Source organism: Mastigoproctus giganteus, chromosome 13 (assembly GCF_048544385.1).
Source record: "Mastigoproctus giganteus isolate SK-2022 chromosome 13, ASM4854438v1, whole genome shotgun sequence".
NCBI classification, from domain to species: domain Eukaryota; kingdom Metazoa; phylum Arthropoda; class Arachnida; order Uropygi; family Thelyphonidae; genus Mastigoproctus; species Mastigoproctus giganteus.
The window spans coordinates 10,242,515-10,258,491 of record NC_143587.1 but is presented as its reverse complement, the minus strand read 5'-3'; the positions used below and the strand labels follow the sequence as shown (position 1 = coordinate 10,258,491).

General features: G+C 37.5%; 1 protein-coding gene across 1 annotated transcript in view; it reads left to right on the top strand.

The window, feature by feature from the left end:
* The window catches only part of Rme-8 (receptor mediated endocytosis 8), a 699,549-nt gene that overhangs the window by 447,344 nt on the left and 236,228 nt on the right, over positions 1–15,977 (top strand). Inside the window, exons 36-37 of the mRNA XM_090387774.1 lie at positions 11,592–11,783; positions 15,605–15,784. Coding sequence (XP_090243900.1) covers positions 11,592–11,783; positions 15,605–15,784 — 372 coding nt within the window. The remainder of the gene's footprint in view (positions 1–11,591; positions 11,784–15,604; positions 15,785–15,977) is intronic.

The following is a 15,977-nucleotide window of genomic DNA, read 5'->3' as shown; positions in this document are numbered from 1 at the left end:
AGTCGAGATGTGCAGACCTCTGAACACCTCAGATCAAACCTTGGTGATGATCTCTTCTTAAATGTACCCTTTCTCTTGTGGTCATTCTCAACTACGTGTTGTTTGGCATTATAAGATTGCAACATGGAAGGATGATCTGTGAGATTTCTTTTCCTTGGTCGACTTACTGTTTCAAATCTTCTGATGTCAATGTTTGCTCAGATCATGTCAGTGAAATTATTCTTGTAGGGATGAAATCCCTTAGTCCACACCCACCTTAAAATTTTGTCCTTTATCTAAACTGTGTTCCAATAAATATGCTGTGGCCGTTCATGATAAGAACTTTGCATATTGCAGAGTTGGCTTTTATCCAAATCTCCACCTTCATTTTCCGTCTTTAGCAAAGCTTCCAATAATGGTAAAGCAGTTATTATTTAGTCCAAACTAGATTTTGAACAGGGAGACTAGAAAACTTGCTTCTTGTCCAAACAGTAGTTGAGCATTCTGGTCTCTTTCCAGAACCACTGACTGCAACTTTTGCCTATCTCTATTCCTATCTTTGTCAAAACCAGATGGTTCTATTGTCACTTCAGCCAACGATAAAGCTAACCTTCTAGCATCCTACTTTTTTTCCTACATGTATATTGATGATATTGGTAAACTACCTCCTATTCCCTGTGCCTCCGTAGCCAGGTGGGAAGGAGTAGCAGCAGCAGCGCATAGCACACGCTTCTTGATTAGACCGGGGTTCAAGCCTATCACCACCAAATATGGAAAGGTCAGGGAATGACCACCGCATATCCTGGAGCAATATGGCCTTAGTTGCTAATGCTCCTAAAAACCAAACAACAGTAACAACCTCCTATTACATTACACTCCATTCAATACTTCCTGTTTCGTCCATGTAAAGAATGTCAGAAGAATTTTGAACAATCTTTCCAGGTATGCATTAACCACACTAATCGAGGGTTTTCTGTATTATGGATTGTTGAAATAATCGTGCATTAATTTAGAGATTGTGGTGTTCCATCCTTCCTAGTTGCCGTACTTGATGTTCCATAGTTGTGTTTTGTCAGTAAACAGATTTTTTAATGACAACTCTAAACACAAATCCTATAGTACTTAGTATTGTGCATGAGTTGAAAGTTGGAAAAATGAAAGAAGATACTCAACATTAGACTTGAGTTTTTGGATTGTGATTTTCAGTAAATACACGTGAAGGGAAGTTTTTCCAGAAAATTGTTTTAAATCCTTTCAGGTCATCCACCCTGTCCTTCAAGCTCTCATATAAGCCCATAACAATGCTGAGTTGGCACCTGATATCCTCACACTCCTTACATCGTGCACACACAGAGGCAATATCATGTCTCGTTCCTGATTGCTCCACAAACATGAAACAAGCAGTGCATTTCAAAAGGCTGTGATTCAGAGGACAACCCCCCCCCCTCAGTTCTCTCCTCAGCCACAGCACTCCCATTAATTTTGAGCCTTTTGCTTTGCTGCTCTGGTCTGAGTCATGATCTCTATTCAATTTGAAATAAAATTTCAAAACAAAATATAACCCTAAACGTATATCCCAATGCAGTTATAATACTATGTATATGTAGTTCAGTATCAAATATTATCTTCGAGTTACATTATATGACTTTCTTATCTCTTGTCAAGTTATATGTATTAATTTATAATGTTACGTTTGTAATAGCTAGGTCGTTATATGTATTTAGTTAAAAAAGTACAATTTAATTGACAATGAAATTTAATAAGATTAGTAAATTTTACTGATTATTTGATACTACTATACTCACTATCTAGTTTTCCATTAAACCTTACGCTTTCTAGTTCGGGGTACACATAATTTGCCGCAATTGTATTGTACAGTAATACCCCAACTTACATGAACTCGGAGTTACGCGGTTCTTGATTTTTTTCGTTTGGTGTATATCCAAAATGATCTTACCAGTGATTTGGAAGTCAAATCATAAAGCTTGGGTGATAGCTTCCATTTTTGAGGACTGGTTTGGTCCAGTTATTGCAAACGTTATTGCAAATCTAAACAGATTCCATTTAAAGTGATGCTTCTTATTGACAGTGCACCCGGTCACCCTCCCGCCACCCTATTTAATTTCGACCCACGTGTGAAAGTTGTGTTTTTGCCTCCAAACACAACCAGCTTTCTACAACCGATGGACCAGGGAGTCATCAAAACATTCAAGGCTTACTACCCGAGGTGTTCCTTTGTACGTCTGAATGAAGCTATGAGACAAAGTAGTGAGATATCTGTTAAAGACTTTTGGAAACAATTCAATGTTTTAGATGCCGTAAGAATCATTGAAGAATCTTGTAATGAAATTCACAAAAAAACATTGAATGGTGTCTGCAAGAAACTTTGTCCATTTTTTTTCAAAAACGAGACTTAAACAATACCAGAAACTGATCATGTCACTCGTGTGATAAAAGAAGTTGTTAATCTTGCCAGGCAATTAGATTTGGAAGTCAATGGTGATGATGTCAACGAACTGTTGGATTCACATAGTCAGGAGCTGACAATGAATGAGCTCATAGAGATGCATGAGCAAAACGTCACTGAAGTATCCGACACTTCAGACCCAGTTCCACCAGAAAAGCACATGATAATTGCAAGCTTGACAGAAGGTGTCAGCTCAATTGAAAAGGGCTTAAAAATTTTAGAAAACATAGACTCCAACCAAGACCGCGTTATAGCTACAAAGCAAGGAATAAAAAAATTATTAGCTTGCTACGAAGAAATTCTGCGTGAAAAAAAGAAGGCACTGTGTCGTCAGACGAATTTGTTAAATTTTATGAAGCCACGACATCGAAATAACTTTTTTATGTAACTCATTTATATTTTTAATACATATTTTGTAATAATATGTATAAAGAACTGCAATTTTATTAAATATTTTTCTTCTAAACTAGTGTTTTTGTTAGTCCTTGGTCCCAATTAAACAAAATTTATATGTATTTATATGCAAAGTTGTACCCCGACTTACACGAATTCGACTTAAGCGATTTTCGTCAGGCCCACCTATTGCGTAACTTCAGGGTATTACTGTATAACAATTGCGGCAAATTACGAATGGTAAATCTACGGACACGAGGTATTAATTACTTTCAAAATCACGCTATCTAAATACAAAATAAACGACGAAGCTTGACTAGTTCTGTAATATACTTATAGAAAATAATTTAATCTAACAAATCAGTCAATAAACCAGCTAAATATAATTAAAAACTTAGTGTTCGTGGGATCTGCAAAACACATGGATTATATACCATTACCGATGCTAAGTAACAACCTACAAAATCTCTATCTAATTTCAAATTAAATTAAAGTATTGGTACTAGGAATATAAAGCACCTCTAGAAAATAAATCAGTCACTTTAAGTCAATAAAAAAGCAAAAATTTAAGAAAACTTCTATTAGCTGGAGCCATAACAACTTTGCCTGTTCACGTGTACTCTCGTACCCATATAAGAGTTAGAAGAAAAGGTGGAAGGTAGTAAGTCGGCTTTATCTTAAGCTGTGGTGGCAATAGAACCATCGGTTTTTAACAGAAGTGGGTGTACAGGTAGGCAAAAGTTGCAGCAAATGGCTTTGGCAAGAGACCAGAATGGTCAATTGCCATTTGAACGAGAAGCAAGTTTTTCACTCTAACCCTATTCAAATTCCAGTTCCAGTAATAAAATCATAAGTATTGGAAAAATCACTTTTTATAACAAATTATATGGCTTTGTTTAAACTGTTTTTTCTATAATTTTACAAATAAACATTTAAACTGTTTTTTCTATAATTTTACAAATAAACATTTATCTATTTCATTTATACGGTTATAGGCACCTACATATTTCGTGTTATATTCAAACATATTTTGAAAGCATTTTATTTTTTAGCCATTAAAAATGAAATTTCTCCCAAAAAAGAAGAGGAGGCTTTGTTCTTATAACAAAAATTGGGATCAAGAATATGATGGCCCTCATGATCCTCATGAGGCGAGATGGCTCCTATGCAGAAATGTATTTAAAGTTGGTTATATGGGAATCTTAACAGTTACTCAGCATAAAAACTCAAGGCCGAGCTCATAAATCGGCAAATTCTTCAAATCTTCTTGATAGGTTTCTTGTGAAAAAGAATACAAAAGAAGAGAATTTAGTTACTGCAGCTGAAATAACTCATTTTATCATTCAATTAAGCATCACTATTCTTATAACTCATTAGATTGTAGAATGAAATTGAACTCTAATCTTTACAATGATTCAAAAATTGCACCAAAAATATCGTGTGGAAGAACAAATCTGCTTCATTGTTTGTAATGTTTTAGGTAAAAAAGCATTGCAAATTGTTTTGGATGATTTAAAACATCAAAATCCCCCATTATTTTTTTTGTTTACAGATTGATGCTTCTAGTAGAAAGGATATGAAAATGTATTCTTTGTCAATTCAGTACTTCAACAAAGAATATGGTCCTACAAACTATTTAGTTGATTTTTTTGAAAATGCTGATGAAAGTGCAGATGGAATGTTTGAGTGCCGAAAAAATTTAATGAGTAATTTAGGATTGTATTGGCAAAGGGTATCTAGTTTCAGTGCAGATAATACAAATTGTAATTTTGGGAGTAATAAATCCTTATTCCAAAATATTAAGAAATTAAATGAAGATGGAATAAAAAAAAAAAAAGGAGGATTCACAAAGGAGGATCAAAGACTGACACAAGTAATTATAGACCTGTGAGTTTAACTTCTGTTCTCGGAAAATTAATGGAGGCACTGGTTAAAGAAGCACTGCAGGATCATCTAGACAAGACTTCAGTTATAGCTCAGACACAGCATGGTTTTGTTAAGGGGAAGTCTTGCCTGACCAATTTGATTGGATATTATGATGCAGTCACAAAAGAACTGGATGCAGGGAATAACTTTGATATTATATACTTGGATCTTAGAAAGGCTTTTGATACTGTTGCACATGGAAGGCTGCTGCACAAATTGGAGCAGTGTGGCATTGGAGGCAAATTGCTGCTATGGATAAAGGGGTGGTTGAGGGGGAGTGGACAGAGAGTGGTAATCAATGGACACTGCTCATCGTGGACTAATGTTATTAGTGGAGTCCCTCAGGGTTCAGGATTGGGTCCATTATTGTTTTCTGTATTTATAAATGATATTGATGATGGTATATCAAGCTTAATGTCCAAGTTTGCAGACGATACGAAGGTTGGCAGGGTTGTCAAGGACTCTACTGACACTATGCTGCTGCAACAGGATCTGGAAAGGTTGAGCAGATGGGCTGAGAGGTGGCAAATGAAGTTTAACATTGACAAATGTAAAGTACTACATATGGGAAACAGCAACCCCAGAGCAATGTATAAACTCTGTGGTACTACGCTGACAGTGGTAGAGAATGAAAGGGACCTGGGAGTGGTTGTGCAGGCAGATATGAAGTTCTCTGAGCAGTGCAGACAGGCTGCAAGAGTAGCTCATGGTGTATTGTCAATGATATATAGGAATTTTTCTAGCAGGGATAAGGAGGTGATTATTCCCTTGCATAAGGCAATGGTCAGACGACACCTAGAGTACTGCATACAGGCCTGGAGGCCTCATTTCAAGAAGGATGTAGAGCTGCTGGAATGAGTACAGAGAAGGGCAACAAGAGTAGTGAATGGAACAAAGGGGTGCTCTTAGAAAGGCTTAAGTTTTGCAAATTACAGTGTTTGGAGACTAAGTACCAGCGAGGTGATCTAATAGAGGTGTATAAAGCCTTGAATGGTTTTAACATGCTGAATGCTGATGGGATTCTCCCTCTTGCTCAGAATAATCACCTGAGAGGGCATAAATTCAAATTGAGAGAGGAAAGACAGATTTAGGATAGACGTGCGGAAATTTGCCTTTAGCCAGCGGGTGGTTGGTTGGTGGAACAGGCTTCCATCCCTTGTCGTGGAAGTTGATAGCCTAAATAAGTTTAAGGCTCAGCTGGACAGGTATTTCGAACGAACAGAGGGGTGAAGTGGAAGTGGTTATTTTTTTTTTTTTATTTATTTATTTATTATTATTTTTTTTTTATTTTATTTTTTTTTTTTTTTTGGCTGATGCTGCATAAGCTTGCTTTCTTGCATCAAATGCCTCTACTAATGCTAATGCTAAAAAGCAAACTGCCATTCTCACATTATTCATAATTTAGCTTAATATGCTTTCAGTAATTTAGATATTGATATAGAAAATATTGTCTTGAAAATATAGGGCCATTTTTCTATTTCATCTAAAAGAAGGGATAACCTTAAAGAATTTCATGAGTTTGCCGAAACAGTTAAGAAAATTTTAAGGCACATACCTACTAGATGACTTTCTTTACAACCATGTATAGAATGAATTTTGCTTTCATGGAAGGCAACCAAAAGACTATTCCAAACAGCTTTTTAAAATGCTTCAAATTAATGAAAATTCAACAGAGGTCCCTATAATTATAGAATTATATTTTCTTTTCTCAATGTATGTAATCAAAATAATTTGCAAAGCAATAAAAGAGTTTGAAAAGAGTGAAATGTGTTCCAGCGATATTTTTTATATAATGAATGATCTAAAAAATTCACTGAAGAATTTGTTTATCAAAAATTTTTTGGATATCAAGTTCATCAGCATTTTCATAAATTAGACCCTGTAGTTAAAAGCACAGTAATAAATGACTTCAAAGCATTTTATAATGCAGCATGGAAATATTTAGGAAAAAAATTTAATTTTAATGAAAATACCCCTTTTTTGAAACTCAGAAAATTAAGCTTTAAAAATGATTGTCCTAACTATGACTCATTTGTTGAAGTAACATAATATTTTAATTAATCAAAAACTAAAGCTGTCCTCTAACAATCGCGAGGAATACAATCAGCCCTTTACACAGTGGGAGCTGAAAGCAGCACTCTTACTCTCCAAGGCGAGTGCTGTTGGACCAGACGACATCCATTATGAGATGATTAAACATCTTTCATCGGAATCCATGGATCGTTTGCTCTGTCTCTATAATAGAATCTATATTGAAGAGACATTTCCGGACTCGTGGCATGTGGCAACTATCCTTCCCTTTCCGAAACCAGGAAAGGATCCAAAAACACCAAACAATTACCGTCCTATTGCTCTGACGAGCTGCTTGTGCAAGATCCTGGAAAGAATGGTCAATACTCGTCTCTTGTGGTATTTAGAAGCTAATGACCTCCTTTCCAGGATACAGTGTGGCTTCCGAAGGAATCGGTCAACACTCGACCATTTAATCCGCTTGGAAACATCTATACGTGATGCTTTCCTAAAACGTGAGCACCAGGTGTCAGTTTTCTTTGATATGGAAAAAGCGTATGACACGGCTTGGAGATATGGAATTTTAAAAGATATATATAACTTTGGTCTTAGAGGACACATTGCCCTCTTTATCAAAAACTTCCTTACAGACCGGTCTTTCCAAGTTCGTGTGGGATCCACCCTCTCCCGACCATTCTGCCAAGAAGAGGGAGTTCCACAGGGATCAGTTTTAAGCGTTACGCTTTTTGCAATCAAAGTTAACTCTATAACCGAACAACTTCCTCCTACCGTAAACAGTGCCCTCTTTGTAGATGACTTTAGCATCTTTTTGCAGTCATGCAATAGGAGGGTCATCGAAAGACAATTGCAGCATGCCATAGACCACGTCAACTCTTGGGCAGTGACTAATGGTTTTAGGTTCTCGCCACAGAAGACCGTTTGCGTACACTTTTGTCGCAAACGGAACCTTCACCCTGAACCAGAACTTAAACTCGGACAAGACATCATTCCAGTAGCACCTGAGACAAAATTCTTGGGGCTCATTTTCGACAAGAAGTTGACATTTTTACCTTACATTCGTCAACTTCGGACAAGGTGCACAAGAGGGCTGAATCTCCTATGCTCTATTTCCTCCAATAAATGGGGAGCAGACCGCTCCACTTTGCTCAGCCTCTATCGTGCACTTGTCCGATCTAAACTAGACTATGGGTCCCAAGTGTACACATCGGCTAGAAACAGCGTACTTAGATGGCTGGACCCAGTCCACCACCAAGCCATCCGAATTGCTACTGGAGCATTTAGAACATCCCCTGTCCAGAGTTTATATGTTGAAGCATCTGAACCACCACTGTCATTGCGACAAAAGCAATTGTCTTTAAAATATACTGTTAAATTAAAATCCCTGCCAGACAACCCTACGTGGACGTCCGTTTTCAAGCCACAATGGGAAAACTTATATAACACTCGTCAGACTGCCAATCGGCCTTTTGGTATCCGTGTCCAAGATCTGCTCAGAGAGCTCGACATCACGGTAGACAATGTTGCCCAGTCACCAAGGCAATCACTTCCACCCTGGCATGCTCGCATTCCATCATGCGACTTCTCCCTTAAAAATTGGGGAAAGTCCACAACTCCATCTTCTGTCTACCACCAACTCTACGCTGCCCACCGGACCGAATATTCCGACTTCTTGCCTATCTTCACTGATGGCTCGAAGTCAGAGTTGTCTGTTGGATGTGCTGCTATCTTTCCAGGTCTTTCTATATCTGGAAAGATTCCCCAACAATGCAGCATATATACAGCTGAGTTGTATGCTATAGAGTTAGCCTTGGACCACATTAAAACCCATAGGTACCAAAAGTGTATGGTGTACACTGATTCTCTAAGTTCACTGCAGGCTTTATCGGGTAGGAGGTATAATCCTCATCCATTTGTGACCCGGATTCAGCAGACGTTGCATTCCTTGTTTGAGTGTTCATTTGACATTCGTTTCTGCTGGATTCCAAGCCACATTGGGATAGTGGGAAATGAACTGGCAGATGCTGCGGCCAGGTCACCCGAACCCCAAAACAGTTATTGCCTGTTAGTCCCCTATACAGACTACAGGCAGTTAATACACGATAAATTACTGTCCCAATGGCAACAATCCTGGCATGTGCAAGTCACAAACAAGCTCTATCAGATAAGCCTGTAATCGGACATTGGCAGTCTAGTCTGCGCAGGAATCGCAGAGAGGAAGTTGTATTAGCTCGGCTCCGCATAGGATACAGTCATCTTACACATGCTTTTTTGCTGAGGGCAGATGACTGTCCTATGTGTGAGAATTGTGACACCTATTTAAGTATACGCCACATTTTAACCGAGTGTCCACGTTTTAGACACGAACGTGATTTTTATTTTACCGCTTTTAGTCCTCTGGCTGAGCCTTATACACTCAGTCAGATTTTATCCGACAATGACAATGTGTCTGCTGTTTTTAACTTTTTAAAATCAGTAAACCTTTTTAATCGAATTTAAAATTCATTTGGCATTCCTTTGCTCATATGTTTTGTACTTTTACTCCTTTTATATCTTGACATGGTGGCCTAACTACTTAGGTCACTGAATATTTTCACTTTTTATATATGACTGGTATTTGGCGCATTATAGCCTCAGTTGCTGATGCACCAGTAAACCCCAAACCAAACCAAGATATATCTCTTTTGGGGATTACCCTGACTTCTAATCCCTCTTGGCACAAGCACATTACAAATATTGCTTCCTCTGCATCTAAAAAACTTGGTTTTCTCTTTCGCTCTCGGCGTTACTTTTCTTCCAAACAGCTGCTCAGTCAGTATAAATCGCAAATTCGCCCTGCCATGGAATATTGTTCCCTCATTTGGGGTGGTGCCCCCAAAAACCTCTCTCAGGCTTCTTGATTCCATTCAGAAGAGGGCAGTTAGGTTAATTAATGACTCATCTCTAACAGTCTCTCCACTCGCTTTCTCATAGACGCACTGTTTCTGCTGCATGCCTCTTTTACAGATACTTCCATGGGCACTGTTCTTCTGAATTGGCTTCTATAATTCCCGCCCTCTCTTTCAAAACAGTCCGAACACGTGCCACCACCAGCCAACATCCATTTACTGTCCAACTTCAAACCCACAGAACCAACTTTTCATCTTCCTCACATATTCATTCAACTGCCGTTTTCTGGAACAACCTTCCTTCATACGTATTTCCTGAAAATTACAATCTACAGAAGTTCAAGTCCAATGTCAACAAAGATCTTCTTTCATCTTCTCAACCTTTAACCCAAGCACGGTACTAAGTACTATAGGTTCTAATACCTCTCGTGTTTGGGGTTCACATAAAAAAAAAAAAAAAAAAAAAAACCATGAAAATTTCATCCCCTTTCATTTTGCTTATGCCTCTTAGACCCCTAAACACCACAATCAAGTCTCCTCTAAGGTGCCTAGTTTCCAAGCTCTGCAACCCACATATTCGAAGTCTTTCCTGATATGGACACCCTTTTGCCAATCTCACCAAGCGAGTTATCCATCTCTAGACCCTAGACCATCTCTAGAGGGGGTCATGCTGTATTAAGTAATGAAATTTTTGGATATGGCATACACATGGTAAGAATATACCCAGATCCTTGACATAATGTGGCCGTGACAATGTCCCCCACATACCCGCTACTCCAAATCCCTCCAGTCACTATTTGGCAGAGTAGAGATAGTAAGATTATACATTAGCTGATCCGGAAGCCTAAAAGTTACCAAAAGGTTTGGACCAGTGTACTAACTAGCAGATGGCATGTGAACACCGTTTTAGAGCTGTACCCTCGAAATGTAAGAAAGATTGAATTTTGCCATGATGTCCATCATAACCTCAAAAGCCATAGTCATACTGCATGATGGAAGAGATAGGAAGGGTTGACCGAAACTTAGCTCTGTAGACTAAAAATGGGTTCCACCACTTCAAGCCTTCTATAAGCAAAGTGGTAGTATTGCACCGGTTGATGAGAATCATCTTCCACCTAGTATTGCTTGGTAACACAGAGGGGCGGCATTCCTCCATGTGTTGTGGGCACCACACCTCGACCCCTGCTTATGTTGGTTCACCCACAGTGTGCTTGTGCTTGGGGGTTATACCCAGGATTACTAACGGTCCCACCGTCGAAGTTATGATTATGACCAACAGCTAATTTTTTTATTATTATTTTTTTAATGTAGTTGCATCAGAAAAAATAAACTTTTTTTTTTTTTTTTTTTTTTTTGTTTTTCTTCAAAATATTAGTTCAATTGATATTATGATTTAAAATTATAGTCCATAATATTCTTGGATTTATTACTGTTCTGTAAATATTATTGCAGATATATACACAAAATTGTATAACTGACTGACAACATCCACTAAGTGCATTTTAGTTATGCATTGAATGAAATTGACTGTAACAGTGAAAACCTTATTGTTAGTCCGGTAGTTAGTCTGTGCACAGTTTCATGAATAATTATAATCTTCAAATTTATCTTGTAATTATAAATTTAGTATATATCCTTTTTCTGCTGGTGAAACTGCCATAGAACTCTGATTTGATTTATTTATTTATTTTATGGTATGCCCTATGTATTCTGAATCAGTGTTTACTTTTTCTTAGAGAGGATATAGTATGAATTTTTGTTAGCATCCATAATGTAAAATTGAATTTTTGTTTTAGTTTTTTTTTTGTAATAGTGACATTAATTATTGAGTTATTGTTATAGTCTATTAGTTTTAATTGATGTTACTGTGTTTACAAGAAATTTTAAAACTAATTTTGTTTTTGTTTTAGTTACTGAAGGAAGCCTTTGCACGTTGTGTTGCTGTTTTAAGCCGCTCTTCCATGTTTGATGATTTACCAGTACAAGTGTGTGTTCATGTATCACGATGTTTTACTGTTGCAGCTAAATTCCCAGCATGCCGAGAGCGCATGACAGAAATGCCTGATATGATTAAAGATTTATGTCATATACTATATTTTGAGGTATGAGCATTGAAAAAAAAAAAAAAAAAAAAGGTAATAATTAAATGATTATTTTATCAATTTGGAACATATGGTCCTTCTGGAATATAACAACCCTTTTTATTGTACAAAAATGAAATTACAGTAAATTCTTTAAAATCCAGCACATTTAACAAAAAAAAAAAAATGAATATTTTGTAATCTGGAACTATTAAGACAGCAATCTGGCGCTTTTATTATTGATGGCATATGTCTTTAAGAATCCATGCAAAATGAAGAGACATCTCTTGAAGGATGAACTTGTCCTTTAATTAGTTGTGAAATATAATTGAAATTTAATCCAGATTTAAATTTTCAAAATTATAAAATAGCTAATGCTATTTGTTCTTATTGTAATTATAAAAAGTTAAGAGGACTAACTGACTGACTTTGTGTGTGTGTGTGTGTGTGTGTGTGTGTGTGTGTGTGTGTGTGTGTGTGTGTGTGTGTGTGTGTGTGTGTGTGTGTGTGTGTGTGCGTGCGTGCGTGCGTGTGTGTGTGTGCGTGCGTGCGCGCACTTTATATACTTCAGTTAGGTCACTACGTAGATGTATAATTTCCACAGGCTGCAATCTTTATTACTCTGAAAATTTATTCTTTTGATAAAAAATATATCAAGTTAAATAACACGCACGCACACACATGTTATTACTTACAGCATGATGCAATGTATGTGCTCACATGTGCGTATAACATGTACACACTTGAGATAGCTTTGCATTAGGGACACTCCAAACGGCAACTACCACTGCCACAATGCACTGTCTGTAATATTAGGGCACTAAAGTTTTGAGTAGGCCAGCGTTTTCTGCAAAGTATAGCTTGGAGATATGATGTCAATGTGTTAATTGTTGGTGCCAGATTATTAAGAATCTAGTACCAACAAATGTCTCAGACAGCTGTTTTTGTCCACTGCTTCAGTAAAGCTGTGTATCAAGAGGGGACCAACTATAGAAAACCTACCAACAGAGGTCTCGTGCAGACCAGATATTTGTTATTGACATAAAGGGTAAAACAGAAGGTCCAAGATGCCATCTAACAAGTAATGTACCTTGCAGTGGGCATTAGATGGAAGCCATTTTTTAGAAGGCAGTTTCCTGAGCAAATGAATTGTTTTTAACTGCCACCGTGTGGATAGATGAATGGGTGGGTGGGTGCAGGGTGGTATGTTCAACATCAGGCTCTCAAACTCTGCTGCATGAATGAGAGTATGGCAGGGACAATATAATGGTCCAGGGTTTTTTAAATAGGAAACTCTTAGCTCTCCGATGCCTGTCAATCAGCGTCTTACCCCGTAAACTTTTACGATTTGCAACTTCCAAAATCAGTATAACTCTGAATGGTCCAACAAGCATTCTAACAAATTAGCATTAGTTGAGGCATATGATGCAAGAAAGCAAGCTTATACAGCATCAGCCAAAAAAAAAAAAAAAAACCTTTCCCATTTCGCCCATCCGGTCACTCCAAATGTTTGTTTAATTCAGCCTTAAATTTACTTAACTATCAACTTCCACAACAACAGATGGAAGTCGGTTTCAACAATCAACCACCACTTACTTGACTAAAGGAAAACTTCCGCACATCTATTTCTACAAATGTCTTTCCTCAATTTGAATCTGTGCCCCCTCAGATTCTTAGTCTGAACAAGTGGAATGTGTGTGCAAGCATGAATGTGTATCCCTTCAGCATTGAGCCTGCTCAAACCATTCAAGGCCTTATACACCTCAATCAGATTACTTTGCAGGTGCCTAGTCTCCAGATGCTTCAACTTGCAGAACTTGCTTCATAAACGCACCCCTTTGTTCCTCTCACCAGTCTTGTTGCCCCTTCTCTGTACTCGTTCCAGCAAGTCTACATCCTTCCTAAAATGAGGCCTCCAGACTTGTATACAGTACTCAAGGTGTGACCTGACCATTTTCGTATACAAAGGGATAATCACCTTGTCTCTGCTAGCAAAATTTCCATATATCATTGACAAAACTCCATGACCTACTCTGGCAGCCTGTCTGCACTGCTCAGAGAACTTCATATCTCATGCATAATTACCCCCAGGTCTTTTTCATTCTCCACCTCCCTGAGTGTAGTACTACAGAGTTTGTATGTTTCTCTTGGGTTACTGCTACCCATATACAGTACTTTGCATTTGTCAATGTTAAACTTCAGTTGCCACTTCTTGGCCCATCTGCCTAACTTTTCTAGATCCTGTTGCAATAGCATACTGTGTTTAGTGTATCATCTGCAAACTCGGACATTAAGCCTGATATACCTTCATCAATATCATTGATAAATACACAAAACAACAATGTGCCCAGCACTGAACCCTGGAGGACTTCGCTAATAACATTAATCCTCGTAGTTTAGTGTCCATTACCACCCTCTGCCATCTCCCACTCAACCATCCCTTTATCCCTTGCAGTAACTTGCCCTTTATGCCATACCACTCCAATTTGTATAGCAGTCTTCCACATGTGCAACAGTATCAAAAGCTTTCCTGAATAAAAAAAAACCACAACACGTGATCACTGCAGATTTTCTTCTGTCTACATCCAGGTTTCAGAGACAGTCTGTACCAGACAGCTCCTTGACTTATTCCATCGAGGATAGAAGATTTAATTCACCCTTCCTCCCTGAACATCAAACAATGCTTTGATGTTAGATGCTACCAATCAACACACAGAACAGGTGAATGAAATGCACATTCTCCCACGTGGCTTTATGGCAACAGGGGGTTCACTCTCAGGATTGCATTTCCTTTGCTCACATATAACCCTAATCCCACAAATAACCAAGATAATGACAACAATGATGCTCATCACTGGATCTAAACACCAGGTGGTGCTGTAGTAATAATAAAGTACATCTCCCATGGCAACCATCAATCCTAAAATTCCACTAATAACTGAGTTAAGAGCATCCAGTAACAAAGATTCACTCTTCATTTTCTTTAAGATATACTTCAGTATTCCTATCAAAGGGCTCACAACTGCTCCCAGTGCAGCAAGAATAAATATGTACATAACCTGACCAGGGATAGTGCTTGACATCATGTACTGATTTTCCAAGAATTCCCAATGCAGAAAGAATGAAAAGAACTCCTAAGATTCTTACAAGTTATCTCTTCCCTGTATCGAGAGTAATTTGAATTTGATCCATAGTATCTTCACAGCACTAAAGCAGCTGAAGTCATGTCAATATCCATGAAGAAATAAATCAGGAGCATCACTAGACAGACAATTACTGCCTAACGACGGTATTTTTCTTCTTTCCTCACCCTCTTTGGCTTCATTTTGAGGCACCTTCACAACTCTAGAATTTCCGAACACAATAAAAAAATTACAAGAGAATATTCCTAACTGCTTTGGTTTGACTTTGTCATCATTCAGAACTCAAAAACAGAAGCATAATGACAAAAAAAAAAAAAAAAACACCAACCTTTTTTTTAAATTATTTATTTTTAATTAACCAGAATCCACACGCACCTTTCAACTTTCAAGTTCTTCCGTGGTTGCCAAATGCACTGTGTGGTACCTGTGTCCAATATCATCATACATCAGGATAATATATACAATACTTCTGGATGCCTTCCAACATATTATGGAACCTATGTTGTATCATATCCAGGCTGTGCTATGTAGTAAAAGTAATACAGCCAGACTAGGTATTCCTGATGCAAACCATTTTCAGTGGATATGTTTTTTTATTGATTGTTCTCTTTGGTTATTATTAGCTGTTAATCTGTTAAAATCTGTTACTCAAGTTGTGGTTTTAATTTATGGTTTCCACAATTTTTTTTTCTCCTCTAGCATTTAACAAAGTTATGTGCAGTAGTGGTAGAATGTGTCAGTGCTCTTACAAAAGACGAAATATTACAAACTCATCTCTTCCAGTCTGGTATTCTCTTTCACTTACTTTTATTTTTTTTTAAATATGACTATACTCTAGAAGAGGGTGGAGTTGAAAGATCTGAAGAAACTAATCAACAGGCAAGTACCAAGTTATTTTGTGCATTATTTACATTATTTGAATGTATAGGATCATCAAGAAAAGATGAAACAATTTATATATTTTTTGATATATTGCACTGACATTGATGAATTTGATGTCATTAAACATGTAAGACATGAGAGTTTATTATTCAAACAAAAGCATTCAATATGTGATCCCTGTACATCCATT